Source organism: Canis aureus, chromosome 1 (genome assembly GCF_053574225.1).
Source record: "Canis aureus isolate CA01 chromosome 1, VMU_Caureus_v.1.0, whole genome shotgun sequence".
NCBI classification, from domain to species: Eukaryota; Metazoa; Chordata; class Mammalia; order Carnivora; family Canidae; genus Canis; species Canis aureus.
This window is the reverse complement of record NC_135611.1, coordinates 119,314,656-119,330,390: the sequence shown is the minus strand read 5'-3', so window position 1 is coordinate 119,330,390 and position 15,735 is coordinate 119,314,656. Positions and strand designations below refer to the sequence as shown.

Below are 15,735 nucleotides of genomic sequence, written 5' to 3'. Positions count from 1 at the left end.
CAGCACCAGCAGGCCCATATGGCATACCCATTACTGGGCCTCCCCTTGAACTCACACCCAACCCAGGGGAGCAACTGTCTAAAGAGCACATCTGATTAGATTAAAACCCCTGGATGGCTCCAACCCCTCAGGACAAAGTCTGAGGAAGCCAACGGAGACACCACACCCTCCAGCACAAGGACGGATGCACCCTACTCTCCCCTGGCCTCAACCTTTGTCACTCACCCTTCACTCAGGTATTCCCTCCTCTGGGACACTCTCCCCAAAGCTTCCATGAGCCCATCTGTCCACGCTTCCTCCCACCAGGCCCACTCACCCACCCATCCTTTCAAGCAGCAGAATTCAGGAAGCACCTACTGTGTGCAAGGCACCTAATCAGTGAGGCCCCGGAGAGAACCAGAGAAAGGCCCTGACCTGACAGTCCGGATGAGATGATGAGAAACAAGATAAATGTACTACATAGTTCATCAGGAGGTGAGAAGGGCTGCAAATCCTCCTGTAGGTGCTGCGGGAAGGCTTCTCGGAGACGTCTGGGCCCTGAAAGGTGCAGGGAAGTGCCCGGCGGGGGTGGGGATTCCGAGTGCTTCTCAGACGCCACCGCAACCGCCACCCAGTGCTTGGCCAAGGCACCCGTCCTGAGCACCCGGGCCACTCCAGCCCGGGCACCCTGCGCACCTGACCTGCGCACCCCAGGTACCCGACCCGGGTACCCGCGCACCCCGCCCCGGGCACCCCGACCGGGCACCCTGCGCACCCCGGCCCGGGGACCTCGATCGGGCACCCCACGCACCCGCCCCAGGGCACCCCGAGCACCCCGGCCCGGGCACCCCAGGTACCCAGCCCGGGCACCCCGCGCACCCCGCCCCGGGCACCCCGACCGGGCACCCTGCGCACCCCGGCCCGGGCACCTCGATCGGGCACCCCGCGCACCCGCCCCAGGGCACCCCGCGCACCTGACCCGGGCACCCCAGGTACCCAGCCCGGGCACCCCGCGCACCCCGGCCCGGGCACCCCGCGCACCCCGGCCCGGACACCCCGCGCACCCCGACCCGGGCACCCCGCGCACCCCGGGCACCCCGCGCACCCCGGCAACGCCGCCTTCCCATCTGACGGTCGTGGCCGCCAACGCGCCGGCGGCCCCGAGCCCGCACCTCGGCCACACGGCGGGGCCGCTCCGCGCGCGGGTGGGGCCTGAGCGCCGGCGGGGCCCCGAGGACCACCGGGCAGCGGAGACGGGAGCTCAGCGGCCCCAGGCTCGGAGCCCGCCGCCCGCCGCCCTGCGCTCCGACGCCCGCGGCCACACAGCGCGAGCAGCCGGGCCGCGGCGGCGGCGGCGGCGGCGGCGGCGGGGCCTGTCACCGGGAAGCCCGGGCCCCCTGTCCGCGCCGCCCGCCGACGGCCGGGCACAGCAGCCGCACTCACCCGGTGGCGGCCGCCATGTTCGCCCCGCGCCGGCGTCACGTGAAGTGCGGCGTCAGCTGAGCCGCGCCGGGTCCTGCTGCGGGGGGCGGGGCCTGGGCGGGGCCTGGGCGGGGCCTGGGCGGGGCCTGGGCGGGGCCTGGGCGGGGCCTGGGCGGGGCCTGGGCGGGGCCTGGGCGGGGCCTGGGCGGGCCGGTGTCTTGCCCCGCCCCCTCCCCTGTCCAGCTCCGCGAGACCCGGAGGACCCCCTACCTTGCGGGCGAGGGGCGGGGCTGGAGCGGGGGGAGCAGAGGCCTTTCCCGGGGAGGAGGGAGTGTCCTCGGGCGCCGGATACCTCGTCTCAGCGCAGCCCCCCCAACCTGGGGGGAGGGGACCACCCGGGGCAGAGAGCCTTTGACCCAATCTAGGGGCGGGGCAGAGGTGACAGCTGTAGCTGGAAAAGGGAAAGGACTTGAGCAAAGGCCAGGGCTGTTGGAGTAACCAAAAAAAGTTCGGTGTCCACCAAAGGACACGGTGTGGGAGTGAGAGGTAAGGCCTCAGAGGTAAGCAAGGGTCAGATCCCGCAGGCCCTGCCGTATGTGGCTGGGAAGTTAGGTCCGGTAGGACCTTTCCGAGCTCCCTCAACTGCATGATGGAGAAGGACCCATGCGGAGGGTGGGGTGGCCAGGGAGGAGGGCTGGAGAGAAGTGTCACATGGAGGGCACAGTTCAGGAGGGAGACGCTACCGGAGCGCATCCCGGTCTGCTCTGCTGGGCACTGCCGTTGGGTGCAAGGTCCCCCAAAGAGATGGAGGAAGGGGTGTCCGGGAGGGACATGGGAAGCAGATGTTCCAAGGGAGCAACCTAGGCTGTTGTAGAATAATAGTAACCCTCACAACTACTGCCCGCAGGTACAGAGCACTTACTGTGACCCTACCCCTTGCGAATGTTAGTGCAGCGAATCTTCAGGACAGCTCTGTGCTGTAGGCTCTGTCCTTAATGCCATTTTACAGATGGGAAAACTGAGCCCTCGAGAGGTAAGTCACCTGGGCCCACACAGGAGCCAAGCTTGTGCAGTTGCACCCCTGACTAGCTACCCACTCTGGCTCTGTGAAGGAAAGGGGCCCAGGACTGGGGTGGGGGTGCCCCTGGGGTCCTGGGCCACATGAGGGTGTGCATATGTATGAGGACAGGAGGTAAAGCCTAGCTCATGCCTGTGGGAGTCCTGACCCCAGGCCCCAGCTGTCTCAAAGCTGGAAGTAACTTCTGGTTGAAGGGCCTAGGTTTGGGGGTACCTCTTGTTTCTTGGTCAAAGACAAGGGTGTGGGTGACCATGGCCAGGCTAGGGGGGCACCAGAGGCTATGAGATGGAGAAACAGCTACGATGTGTTCCCACAAAGCTGGGAAGACAGCCAGCGCCTTAAGCAGGGGGAGGAAACAAGCCAGACCATAAGCAGAGTGGGTGACACAGCATGGCCGCTTTGGATCCCAGCACCGTGCCTGGTCTCTCATCTGTCAGGTGAGATCTGAGGGTCCCACCTCATGGGGCTGCTGTAGGGTTTCGTGAGCAAACATCAAGGCGCCTTCAGCCCGGGGCACAGCCAAAAGAGGTCAAAGCCATGAGGAGGACAGTGGCACCTCCACACAGCCCTTTGCCCCCCCCCCAGACCCAGTTAAGGCAGAGGAGAGTTGATGGAAGAGAGGGTCCCCATCTGTGATCCCCCTTCCCACTACACATACAGCAGCTCTCAGGGGTCTCTGTCCTCCAGGTAGGACTCGGGGGGGTATAGACCTCCTGTCAGGCCCCTTGCTGGTTTCCAAAGAGAAGGGCAGAGGTACAAGGCTCTATACTTCACCACCTGGGATTGGGGCCACTGAAAACTGGGGTCCCCCCATTGAGCAGTTGCTCTACCTTCGGCTAAAGAAATTCAATTCCCTAAAAAGAGACGCTCTTTAAAAATAACCAAGGGTGAGCAGAATGAGCATTTCATGTTCCTTTGTGGAAGGAAAACCTGCCCCTGAGCTAATTAAAGCCCCTCCACCGTTTCTTTTGACGTCAAATATGTCAAAATTAAGCCGACTGGCAGCTCAGAGTGTTTATTAATGTGAAAAAGGAGTAATTATCCTAAACATCCACAAAGTAATACAGGGGAGCTCCCTGGGGTGGGAGCAGTAATAGGGAGGCCCTGCTCCCGACTCGTGTGCACGCAGGCCCGTCTGGACCCTGCCAGCGTTGCAGGAGCCTGGCACAGAGGGCTGCCCGCCACCACTCGCCCCTCCCCATCGGAGGCCCCCGCGGGGCTCTCCCCCACTCCCACGTCCACCCCTCACCGTCTTGAGCTCTGGCAGAGCTGGTCCGCACCCCCACCCTTCCTCATCGGGAGCTGGGGCTCCAGGAGATGCCGCCCTGGGAGTGGGAGAAGATTGCATAGTTACTCATGCAGGGCAGATCCGGACGCTGCTGGGAGCCAGGAGGCAATTGGAGAAAGATTGATTTTAGAGAGTTGGAGCAGGAGTGTGTAAATCAGCGAGAGAGAGCACCAGGCACCGCACTCGGGCCTTACGCGATGTCACCTCCGAGGTCACAGGCCTTTGACTGAAACAGCCTCCCGTCATCGTGACCTACAAGGGGAGGTGTTTGTGCTCAGCCAGCCCAGGAGCCAGAGCATCATAACTCTTCCCAAGTGCCCTGCCCCCGCCAGACACCCAAGAAACTTGGTCCTGGGAAGGCTCCTCCCTGGAGCTCCTGTGGCTCCTTTTGTCCCTAAGACACTGTGTCCTGCCAGGTGTCCCCACGCTGTCCGCCCCCCTCAATCTGGCCACATGTTCTTGCAGTCCCATGGGACACCGCGGACAGCCGGCTGCCTGGAGATGGCAGCCCCAGAAGTGGTGACCAGCCCCCCTGGCCCGCCAGCCACCCTTGGGGCCTTACAGGGGTGTCCCCTGGAAAAGCCGTGACATCTTCAGCTGCATACTCGGGACACTGGTCTGCTGGAAGCCTCTGTGGGATGGGACCACACTGGAGGTCCCTGTGGGTGCCACTCTGTGACTGACCAGGCTGGGAGGGGTCGGGGCCCGCATCCTGCCCGAGAGGTCAGAAGAGCCCACCATCAGGGAGGGCCAAGAACGGGGCTACGGGCTGCTGTCCCCGCCGGTGAGCAGAGAGGAGCTGCTGATTCTGGGCAGGAGAGCAGTGGGTGCTGGAGCTCAGGAGGGTCACTGGATAGAAACTCTGTGCCCGCCTCGTGGGGACACCAGCTTCAGGGGGTGTGACATGACACAGGCCGTCATTTGGGGGGGGGGGTTGTGATTGTTTTTGCTTTGGCTGAGAACAGAAGATCGGGCTCAGAAAACCAGCACCAAGCAGACTGAACAGAAGGCACAGGGGGGTGGGGGCGTGTGGGTGGGAGCGGGGCGGGAGTGGCACGTTCCTACCCAGCCTCTCCAGGAGGAGCGGGATGGAGAGGGAAAGCCCAAGAGGCTGCCTCTCCATCACAGCTCTGGCAGGTCCCAGCCTTCAGCCTCTGCGACATCAGCAGACTCCTGGGGCCGGCGCCCGTCCCTTCCTCCAGGACCACGCCGCAGCTGCCACCCCCATCGTCCACCCCAGGAGCCCCCACCTCCCTCCCCACCTGCCGCCTTGAGGACCCAGCTTCCTGCAGGAAAGAGGCAGCGGCCACGGCGGAGGGGCCCTCCCTGGGAAGCCCGTCACCGCCTCAGATGAAGCGGTCCCCGCTGAGTGCTTTGCCAGGGTCTACGAGGCAATTCAAGATGAGAAATGGCACGGTGGCTTCGGGAAGGCAAATCATTCCAACAGCACCTTAAAAACATCGACAGCATCAAGCTCTTTGTGTGTGTGTGAAAATGGGGAATATATTGTTTTTCACTGTTTGGAAGACTGTTTTCTCATCTTGAAATCACAAGCTGTTTTCTTCCAGAGAGACTTATAAATACATCCAATTATCGACATTCAATATAGGAAATAAAGTTCTGAAATGGTTTTCTTCCGCACATGCGGAGTGGGCCGGCCGGGTTGCGCAGGTGATAATGACTTTTATTTCTTGCAAGTCGAAGCCGTGCCGAGTGGCTGGTCCCGCCACCTTTTATTGCTTTCACCTTTATTGCATTTCCCGTGTTGTGCTGGGCTATTCATTGGTGTAACTTGATTACCACTTTCAAGATCTTGATAAAAATGAATGAGAGTCCTGATTCCGAAAGTGTGAGTGCCCAGTCCCAGAGCAGGGGGGTTTGGTTGTGTGGCCTGTGTCCTGGGGGCGTCTGGAGTCTCCCTGGCGGGGTGGCTCTCCCTCTGCCAGTTCCAAGTTCCTGGACATCGGCCATTCCTGGGGACACTCACAACTGCCCCTCTCCCCGGTTCCAGTCAGGGTGTCCTTTTTTTTTTTTTTCAAGATTTTATTTATTTATCCGAGAGGGAGCAGGGGGAGGGGCATAGGGAGAAGCAGACTCTCCACGGAACAGGGAGCCCAATGTGGGGCTCGATCCCAGCACTCTGGGATCACGACCTGAGCGGTAGGCAGACGCTTCACCCACTGAGCCACCCACTCGGTGGCCCGCGTCACCCACAGACCCACTGAGCCACCCAGGCACCTGTCAAGGGTGGCATTTTAAGGAGGACACTTTGGCCCTTCATGAAATCACCCACAGACTGTGTCCCCAGTGGCCACGTAACCTATCCATGCCACCATTAAGACTGGGGTCACCTGTGACTCTGTCTTCCATTGACCTCACACCTGCCAACCCTTCCTCTTTGGGGTCCTGTCCCTCTCCTGCCTCTTCCTCCCAAAGGGCCTTTGTCACCACTCCCCCATGTGACTTCCAAGCCTCCCTGGCTGCCTGCCTGCCTTCAGTCTGTCCCCATTCAAAGTCCCCGTGCTCATCAGGATTCTTTGCAGCAAACAGCCCCAAGTCTATCTCAAACAGAAGAGAGATGTGTTGGAAGGATGTCAGCACATTTAAAGGAGAGGCAGTTCCAGAAAACAGGCGGATTGGTGGCCCGAAGCACAACCGGGCCACACCACACCATGCTGCCCACAACCTCGCCGCTACCTCTGCCCTTGGACGTAACCTTGGACTGACACAGCATCCTGGCCTCACATCCCCCATGGCCGAAGCCCCTGGTGGGCAGTGCAGCCCATTGCAAAGTCCAGGCCTCATGCCCACCCTCTGGCTATCTCACCCCTCTGGGCTGTGGGGCAAGGGCAGGAGAGGAGGGTTGGCTACCCGGCATGGCATGGAGTCCCATTCTCCAAACAGGCAAGGGTTAAGATGCTGGTGCATATACACAAAGCCCCATGACACGCGGTGATGGATCAGCTTGGGGTGCCAGCGACTCCCCCCTCCCGTAAATCCTTGAAACACCCAACTTGGACCAACTCATCCTGAATATTGCGAGCAAAAAGTCTAGAACGCAATTGTTTCCATTTCAACACAAGTGTGAGTTTCTTGCTTCGTGGTTTTTATTTTCAGTTTACATGGGAAGCTATATAATTTCCATTTCCTCGGCTCTAAAGATCTTGCCTGGCCCTGCCTGCATTTCACTGACAAATAAATATCCCCAAGCACAAAGTGGCCCATTAGAAATCATGTCATGGGGAAAGAAGCACGTGGCCGTCCGAGTCACAAGCCCGGTCCTCTGACTTCTCTGGTCCTCACTTCGCCCATTTGGAGAGGGAGACGAGATGCCTCTAACCTCTCTACGGGGCAGCTCCGAGGGTGAAAATGAGGTCTTGGGAGACAGTTTACACGGACGTGGCAATAGTCCGTTTTGTTCTTATCATACTTCTCATTAGAGAACATTTACAGGGTGGTGAGGGATGTGGATGTAGGAAACTAGGTCCCATTCCTGGCTTTGCTATTTATTCACTGTGTGGCCCTGGAAAGCTACTCAACCCCTCCAGGCCTCAGCCTTCTTGTTGGTAAAGTGGGGGTGATGGGTCTGAGTTTGGAGGATTGTTGTGGAGATGACATAGGGCGGTCCTATGAGGCTCAGCACAGCTCCTGGCTCACGATGGCCACCATCCTCATTTCAAGGGTCAGGCGAGAAGTAGGGGCATCAGAAAAGGACCAGGACCCTTGCCCCATGCCCTGTGAAGTCACTCTCAGCCCTGTCTACCTGCAGAGCAATTATGACACGAAGAAGTGAGTCCATACCCCAAGGCCAGGTAGCCCGTGCTCATACCGTTTGAGAGGACTGGCTGGGTCCTAGGGCTGCCTGGCCACCCTGAACCAGCCCTGGGCTCCCTACATGTGGGCTGGCCGTGCAGCCAGACACAGGGACATGACAGGGCACCCTGCTGAGTGAGTGGGGATAGCTGCAGGGAGGGTGTTCCTGCTGCACACAGGGCCCTGGGCCAGCCTGGAGCTTTCAGGCTGCAGGGCTCCGCACGTAGGCCTGGATTTGCATGGAGAGAAGAGGGTGGGCCAGGAGGTTCATGAGAGGGGCCAAGGACGTATAATTGAATGCAAAATTGGCCTCCTATTCTTCTTGCTGCCTCCACACTCTTGCTTAGGGACGCTGCAGCCCACCCAGTCAGTTTCTGCAGCCCTGGGATCCAGGGGTGACCATGCAACTTACCCCGGATAATAGGACATTAGCAAAAGCAGAGGCCTTGGAAGGTGCTCACCGGCTGGGGCCTACCCTCTCGCCACTCTTGGGAGCCCTGCCACCGTGTGAAGATGCCCTGGCCAGTCCGCCAGAGTGTTAGATGCCTGTTGGACAGGCCGCCAACCAAACCAGCAGACACAGAGGCTCCGCTGGCCTGATTATCAGCCTCCAGCCAACCTGATAGCTGAGTGCAAACCCGCGAATGCATCGTCCAGCAGAGACCAGCTGAGCTGGCCCCCGGAATCCGGAGCTCTCTAAATGATTGCTTGGAACCATTACATCGAGTGACTCGTTATCTCAGTCTATCAGAACTGGAGGAGAGCCTGGGGCTCTGCCCCAGAGCTGAGGCCCAGGGCAGGTGCTGTAGGGGCTGTTTTCATTAGGAACTCCGGGAGATGCAGGGTCCGAGGGACGCTGCCGTGGGGCCCTGGGGAAAAGTGTGACCTTCACCTCACCCCACCCTGGAGCACAGCTTCAGCCCAGAGAAGGTTGCAGGGACACTGGTTCTGACCCAGCACCGTGAGGTTGCACTACTGGGGGGGTGCCCAAGAGGCAGCACCACCCCACAGCTAGGAGGCTGCATGAGCTGGGCAGCGGTGGTGCAGAGAACTGGTACCATCAGTGGGGCTCCCTGGGCAGCAGCCTTGAGACATAGGAGGTGGGGGGATTCTGTGAGCCTCTGTAAACATCCTTCTGGGGACCCCCCCGGGGATACCTGGAAGAGATTTTCAAGGAGACCGGAGGGCCCATGAAATAGAGACAGGCTGGAGCCAAGTAAATGGAAATGATCCTGTCGCTGGGACAATGCATGCACCAAAAGCTGGTGACCTTGGCCTGGGGCCTGGCCCACACTGTCACATCCCAAAGCAAGGCTGGCATGGGGTGCACACAACACGGGACTGTACCCAGGTGGCCTGGATGGGTAACCGAGACGGTCAGCGGGGAGTTCACCCCGGGTTAGCCTTGCCCGCTCAGACTCAGACCTCACCGCAAGCCAAACATGGCAAGAGGAAAGAACTGCTCTCCTCAAACCAAAACACTCTCTCACCTACTCAAAGACTGGGGTTCTGCTGCAGAGACACCTGCCCAAGTCCAAGGTTGGGACTGTCCAAGCTGAGCGCTGGCCGTTATCCTCGGAGCATCTTTTACAAAGATCAGTAGACATTCCAGAAGTCGCCACTGCTGTGCTCATGCTCCAGATGGTAGCGTGGTCTCTGCGTCGGATGTCAGGCTCACCAGTGGTGTGAGGAGCCAGCTGGGGTCTCACTCCTCTCCCCATGTTTTCTGAACGTTCCGTTCAAACCATCTTCAGGAAAATCACAGTTTTATTTCCTAATCTCAGAGATCAATATTGAGGGCTTGAGGGAGAATTTACTAGAAATATCATCTCGCAGTGGAAAGAGACCACAAATTCCTGCAGGACCAGCTGTCGGCCAAGCACTAGGTGTCTCTGAGCCTCTCTGTGGGGTCCAAGTCCTCTGGGGACGGTCCACTCAGCTTGGACAAGCTCTAAGCTCCTTCTGTGTGGTTTTTTTTTTTTTGGGGGGGGGGTGCGTTGCAGAGAGAAGGTAACATGCAGACCAGTCCTCAGAGATCCTGATTTGCTGGGCTGAGGTGGGGCCCTGCCAGCTGCCTCTCCAGGGAGGAGGTGTAGACACTCAGCCATCAATCCTGAGCTCATCGACCTCCACCACCCGCTGTTCCCTTCCTTCCCCACGGGGAGGACCCTCCATGCCCAAGGCTCTCTGGTCTCTCAACTCTGGCTTCCCTGTGAGGCCCACTCCCACCCTTCCTGCGGCCTAGTGAAGAAAGCTCCCTGGGTGGCCAGGGCACCCATGGTTCCTGTGGGGCCCCGGCCTCCTGGCCAGAGAGCCCGCTCGCCCATCAGTCCCACTCCAAGCCTGACATAGAGTCAAGCTTGCTCAGACAAATGTTAGGAGGCTCTGGGGAAATAAATGGGAACGGCTACTTTGGAGAGCCCTTTAGAAATATCTATTAAAACCAAAAAAATTAAAACTAAGCCTTCTGACCCATAATTGCAACTCTTCATGATCTACCCTGAGGCTCCCCCTCTGCACGAGTACAAGGAGATAGAAACCAGCGCTCTCACGGCAGGATTATTTGTGATAGTGAAAAATTGAAAGCAATCCATGAGTTCATAACTCTCATCTGCTGGCGTGCTGCGAGAGCAGTTAGGAGGAATGTCCTAGATCTACAGGTATCCGCGCGGCGAAGTCTCAACAGCACTTTGCTGAGTGAAAAGTAGAAGCACGGCACATACCGCGTCATGTCATTAATGTTTACAAACCCATAAAACCATAGACTGTACTATGAATTCTCTGTGGGCACATGTTCCTGTTGTAAAAGCACTTACAAGGTCTGGAAAAAGATAAACCGAAGGTTGTCTTCAGGGAGTGGGGGGAGGGTGCTGCGGGAGGAATCAAGAAGGAATGGAACCTTCTTTGGTGGTCTAATTCCTTGGAAAGGAGGAACGTGAACAGCCATCCATCCGTGTCACCAAAAATAAATAAAACCGCTTTAAAAAAAGCAAATCTCTATCTCAGGAACGCGCTGCAGCCCATTGGGGGTCCCTTGCCAACAGGGGTGGGGGGGCTGGTTTTAATCCAGAATCTGTTGGAGCCTCCTCTCAGGTGTCCCCTGCACCCTCACCGCCCCCTCCGCCCCCCACTCTGGCCTGTCTCCACCACTGTGCTTTCCCCATTCCCGGCTCCAGAGTCATAGTCACACCCGGTCAGGGTTGGTTGGTTTGTGTTTGGAAGGAAAAGGCCTGGTTATGAGTTACAAGGATCTGGGGCAGAGCGTTCCAGGGCTGTGCCAGGATATGAATAGATGTGATGCGGGCAGGCTGGGCCTGAGAACCCAGGGGAGGGTCCCATGAGACCAGCCACAGGACCTTGGCTTCACATAGAATAGAAATCAAACATGAGCCAGAGAAAGTCAAAGCAGAGTTTATGGCCTAAGTGTCAGTGACAGGTGGAGAAAGGCAGACGGAGCGTCCGGGAGACCCAGAAAGCAAAGGGAAGGAGAATGATTCTCATCCTTGCTCTTGGGGCTGGGGGTTTATTTTAGAAAAGGGTCTAGGGTGGGGCGCCTGGGCGGCTCAGTCAGTTGAGCGACCAACTCTTAGTCTCCGCTCAGGACATGGTCTCAGGGTCATGAGATGGAGCCTGGCATCCGGCCCCGGGTCCGTCTCCACGCTCCGTGCTTGGTGGGGAGTCTGCTTGAGACTCTCTGCCCCTCCCCCTGTTCATGCACCAGGTGCATGTGCTCTCTCTTTCTCTCTCTCTCAAGTAAATAAATAAAATCATTAAGAAAATAAAATAAATAAAATAAAATAAATAAAATAAAATAATAAAATAATAAAATAAAATTAATAAAATAAAATAATAAAATAATAAAATAAAATAAAATAATAAATAAAATAAAATAAAATAAATAAAATAAATAAAAGGGTCTAGGGTACCTGTTCCTCCAGGGTAGGGTCTGATCGAAGGCAAGTGTCAGGTGAACAGCAGGTGTTAGTGCGTAAAGCGGCGAAGGTAGGGGTGTTGATGCCAGCAGCCGATGAGGTTTGTTTGAAGCCAACGTCCTGGAACGTGTTCAGGATCTGACTCTTCTTAGGTGTTATCAGGTGCGTGGGGCTGAGGACAAAACTCAGAATATGACTGCTTGCTTCCCCCCCCCCATCCCCTCCCAAAGTGGGAACAGAGCTTCTCTGGCTTATTCAGAGGCAAAATATGGAATGTGAGTAAATGGGGCCTAACAGAGAAAGAGCAGAGACGGAGCCCTCCTAAAATGGAAAGCTCCAGCTTCCCTACTCGGGTTGGGTAGTTGGGGCTGCTGGGGGGTGGGGACTACCCTGGCTCGCAGGAGGCCAGGCCCCAGTGGCCAACCCCACCTTGCCACCCCTGCCCCACGGTGACAGCCCGCCTCACTTGCCAAAGTCTGCTCTTCCTAGGGCCGCCATCCCCCAGCCTCCACCTCCACCCAGAGCCTTCCCACCTCCACCACACCGACCACTACCAGAGCCTCAGTCCCCCAACTCCTGTTCCCCATCTCCTCTCCCCACCCCAGGGCCTGCTAGCTCCTCCCGAGGAAAGAATCCTTCTGCTCCTGCTCCTCCAGCCCCTCAGGGGAACAGGGGGTCCATCCGATGGTGGACTTGCTGCCAGTGAAAGAGGCACTGCGGAGCCTTCGGCATTTACCCATCAGCGAAGTGACTCTCCCTCCTCCCCTCCCCAAGATGTGCAAGAGGAGCTCAGCCCCCTCCACCCTTCAGATTTCCAGCTTCCTCTGTGGTTTCCATGGATTCCGAGATGGCTCCCAGCACCTGAGCCCAGAGAGAGGGGGAGGGGAGTGAGGGAGTGGCCCAGGCGCTGGCCCAGGGCTGGGGAAGCTGCTCCACTGCGGTCCCCACCAGGCCCACCTGCCTCACCCCTCCTTCCAGAGATGGGGGGGCACCTGGGCTCCTGGAGTGGGGGGCCTTGACATGTCTCATCCTCCTTCTGGAAAGCCCAGGGGGCTCCAGGGAACGTGCTCTACCTTGAACGATGACATCAAAGTCGGCTCCCTGAGGGGCTGTGACCCCCACCCAGAAAATGCCGACTGTGACCACAGCCAGAGGGGACAGTGTCCAAAGTAGGCAGGTAAGGATCGCACTATTGGTGAGAAGAGCAAGGCAGCTTAGGGAAGTGGCCAAGGACACCGATGGGTCAGTCTCTGTTCTGTGGGACCCAGGGGGCCCAGCCAGGGGCTCACTTGGGCTCCATGTGTCTGGGGGCTCTAAGCACTAGTCGCCGCGTCCGGACCGCCAGAGAGAAGGCAAGAAAGGTCTGTGATGGGTGGGCACTGACCATCACCCCCTTGGGAGTGTCCATCCTGCCCGGTGTAGCCCCCCCAGAACAGGCTCAGGACATTCTCCATGCTACTTCCACTCTCCTGGGTCCACTGTCGCTGCGGCTGCCCAGCACCCCAACACCCTTTCTCTCTTGAGGGCTGCTGGGTGTGCAGGCCCAAGGCATGGCCAGGCCACTGTCCTGCCCGGCGTCTGGGGCTTAGCTTCAGCGGGCTACAGGAGCACCGCAGTCCGAGTCAGGGCAGGCAGCCGAGCAGGCTACGGAAGGAGCCAGTACCCGCGGGACCCCCTAGGCAGAGGCTGTCCTCCCTGGGTCCTTCCCTGGCCTGGTCTCAGCAAATCCTGAGAGCGGCCTCCCACTCTTCCAGCGAGGTCATCTTCACACTCCTTTGCTCAAGTCCACTTTGGGGAGCCTGCCTGACACGTTTGCCCCTGGGCGGGTGGTCTTCCCCGGGCAGTTAGACTCTAGGGAATCAGTTGTGATCTCAGGGACCGCCCACTACGAGAGGCCTCCTGGTGCTCTGCCTCGACTTCCAGTAGGATCCCCTTCCCCGTGGTGAGTTTTTAAAAGCTAGTGCCTAGCTTCACCCCAGACCAACTGAATCAGAATTCCCAAGAATGGGGACTCCCTGGGTGGCTCAGGGGTTGAGCATCTGCCTTTGGCCCAGGGCGTGATCCTGGAGACCCGGGATCGAGTTCCACGTCGGGGTCCCTGCCTGGAGCCTGCTTCTCCCTCTATGTCTCTGCCTTTGTCTCTCTGTGTCTCATGATTAAATAAATAAAATCTTTAAAAAAAAAAAAAAAAAAAAAAAGGAATTCCCAGGAATGGAGCCAGGGCACTGGGATTTTTGAAAACTCCCTGATTGATGCCTACTGAAAGTCAGGACCCAAAGCGCTTTGAGACAGAGTCCTCCCCACATCTGTTGGTGGGGACTGTGGGGTAAGGGTCCCACAGGAGGGATGGCAGGGGTGGTAACCCAGCAGGGTCCCCTCTCTTTTGTCGAGTAGCTCCCCCCTGGGCCCACATCCCTCCACTCGGCTCCCACCTCCTGAAAGCCACCCACGGGCCCTGCTCCCTCACTACCACCCCAGCCCTTTCCCCCTTACCCCAAATCCTGCCTCCATCTTCACGTTCAGCCTGACCCACGCAACCTGCAAAGGAAGCCATCTCTCTGCGACCTTAAAGCACACGGCTGGCCTGCGCCCCCGGGGGTAATAAGTGTGAGCATGTGTGCACCAGCAGACGCAGGCCAGGCTGCTCACCGCCGCGCTGCTCAGGGGAGCAGCCGCAGCCTGGAACTACCCAGATGCCTGCCAACGATGGATCGGATAAATAAAGCCGTGTTCTCATACGGTGGAGTCCATGCCAGCAAGAGGAAGAGTCTCAGAAGCACAGCGAGGAGTGAGACTTCAGCCAGACCCAGAAGAGCACACCCTGGATGGTTCCACGGCTGCCTTCACGCTCGGAAGAACTGAGCAGTTGCAACAGAGACAGCCGGGCCCGCAGGCCTAAAATATTCACTCCTTGGCCCTTTATTAGAAACATTTGCCAACTCCTGACCTATAGGGTGCAGGGGGGGACGGAAAGGGCTGGGGGCAGAAAGCAAGATTGTTTGATGTGCACCCTCTTTTGTATCACTTTGGCTTTTTGGACTCATGAATGAATGGATGCTCTGTTTATTAAAAAAAAAAATTGAATAAAAACCAAATCAATGAAAAAAAATTTTTTTAAACCCCATCGAAACTGTTGGAAGTGAGAATAATGGCTCCCCATGGCTGGGAGGGCCTAGAAGGGGGTGCAGGAGGGTCTTTGAACCCAGGGTTTAGTGAAAGCACAGGGGCTACATACTCAGGTGTAATCACCTTTCGACGTACGTGCGTGCTAAACTTCAGTGAGAGGTCGCGGTGATGGATGGGGCTGCCCTCCAGGAGAAGGATGAGGAAGAGGAGGGAGCATCTGCAGGCCCTCTTACTAAAGCAGGAAAGAAGAAGAAACCTAAAGTGTTGGGTTCATTTTAAAGTCAATTGGAAAAAGCATAAAGTCAGCTGAATACTTGCATCCTGCTGGGGACCTGTCCGTCTGCGCCTCCCAAGGCACCTTGTACTCCAACACCCAGGTGATGAGAGGTGCGGGCAAGAGGCCAGCCCAGCCCAGCCCAGGCACCTCGTCCCCCACCCTCGCCCCCTACCCCAGACCTGCCAGGTGCCTTCCAACCTTGTCCTATGTGGCCTGGGCTGGGCTGGACTGAGTCCTGGGGCCCTGGGGCTCTGGGGCCCCCCTCCCTCCTTCCAGAAACTCTCCCTTGCTTTGTCTCCCACTGCCCCTCCCCACACTGGGGCCCCCCAGGGCTCTGCGGAGGGCCTCCCCGTCCTACCTGGTCACGCAGCAGCTTAATCTCCAGGCTCGAGTCTTCCCTTGGCTGCACTCCCTTCGCCCAAAGGAATCCTCAAGCCTCCCAGGAACCAGCGGGCAAGACAAACAGCCTCAAACAGTCCCTCCTCGACCCTGGTCGTCACCCTCCATCTCCGTGACCCCGCGGCCAGCCGCGCACTCGGAAATCTGGCGTCACCTCACCTGCTTGGACACGTCCCATCTGTCACTAAACACTGCCAGCTTTCGCCCTAAATATTTCTGGAATCCCTGCCCCTCCCACACGCACTGGCTTGGACCCAGCTCTCCGTCTCTCTCCCCAGGGTTATCGCCAGCAAGGCTCTCCCAGCTTCTGCCCAGTGACCCCCTAAATCAAAGAGGGTCTCATCTTGGCCGTCGCGGCCCGCAGCGCCCCGGGGATGGCGTGTTACCCTTAGGCTGGGCAGGAGGTGCAGGCAGGGCTGCA

General features: G+C 58.3%; 1 protein-coding gene and 2 long non-coding RNA genes across 4 annotated transcripts in view; 1 reads left to right on the top strand and 2 right to left on the bottom strand.

Moving 5' to 3' along the window:
- PEPD (peptidase D) overlaps window positions 1-1,513 on the bottom strand; it is a 109,622-nt gene extending 108,109 nt beyond the window's left edge. The window contains exon 1 of the mRNA XM_077855872.1: window positions 1,423-1,513. Within this exon, the coding sequence (XP_077711998.1) occupies window positions 1,423-1,439 (17 nt within the window). The 5' untranslated portion in view covers window positions 1,440-1,513. The remainder of the gene's footprint in view (window positions 1-1,422) is intronic.
- A 128-nt stretch (window positions 1,514-1,641) lies between these two features.
- Window positions 1,642-5,717, top strand: LOC144288208 (uncharacterized). The gene is made up of 3 exons (XR_013356181.1): window positions 1,642-1,947; window positions 2,309-2,434; window positions 4,233-5,717. It is a non-coding gene; the product is annotated as an uncharacterized LOC144288208 (long non-coding RNA).
- Window positions 3,479-15,482, bottom strand: LOC144288219 (uncharacterized). 2 transcript variants are annotated; one of them, XR_013356194.1, is made up of 4 exons: window positions 15,274-15,482; window positions 14,006-14,870; window positions 11,507-11,684; window positions 3,479-4,019 (listed from the first exon to the last, which is right to left on the bottom strand). It is a non-coding gene; the product is annotated as an uncharacterized LOC144288219 (long non-coding RNA). The 2 variants fall into 2 exon arrangements; XR_013356187.1 differs by lacking the exon at window positions 3,479-4,019 and adding an exon at window positions 6,853-9,328.
- Window positions 15,483-15,735: the final 253 nt, after the last annotated feature.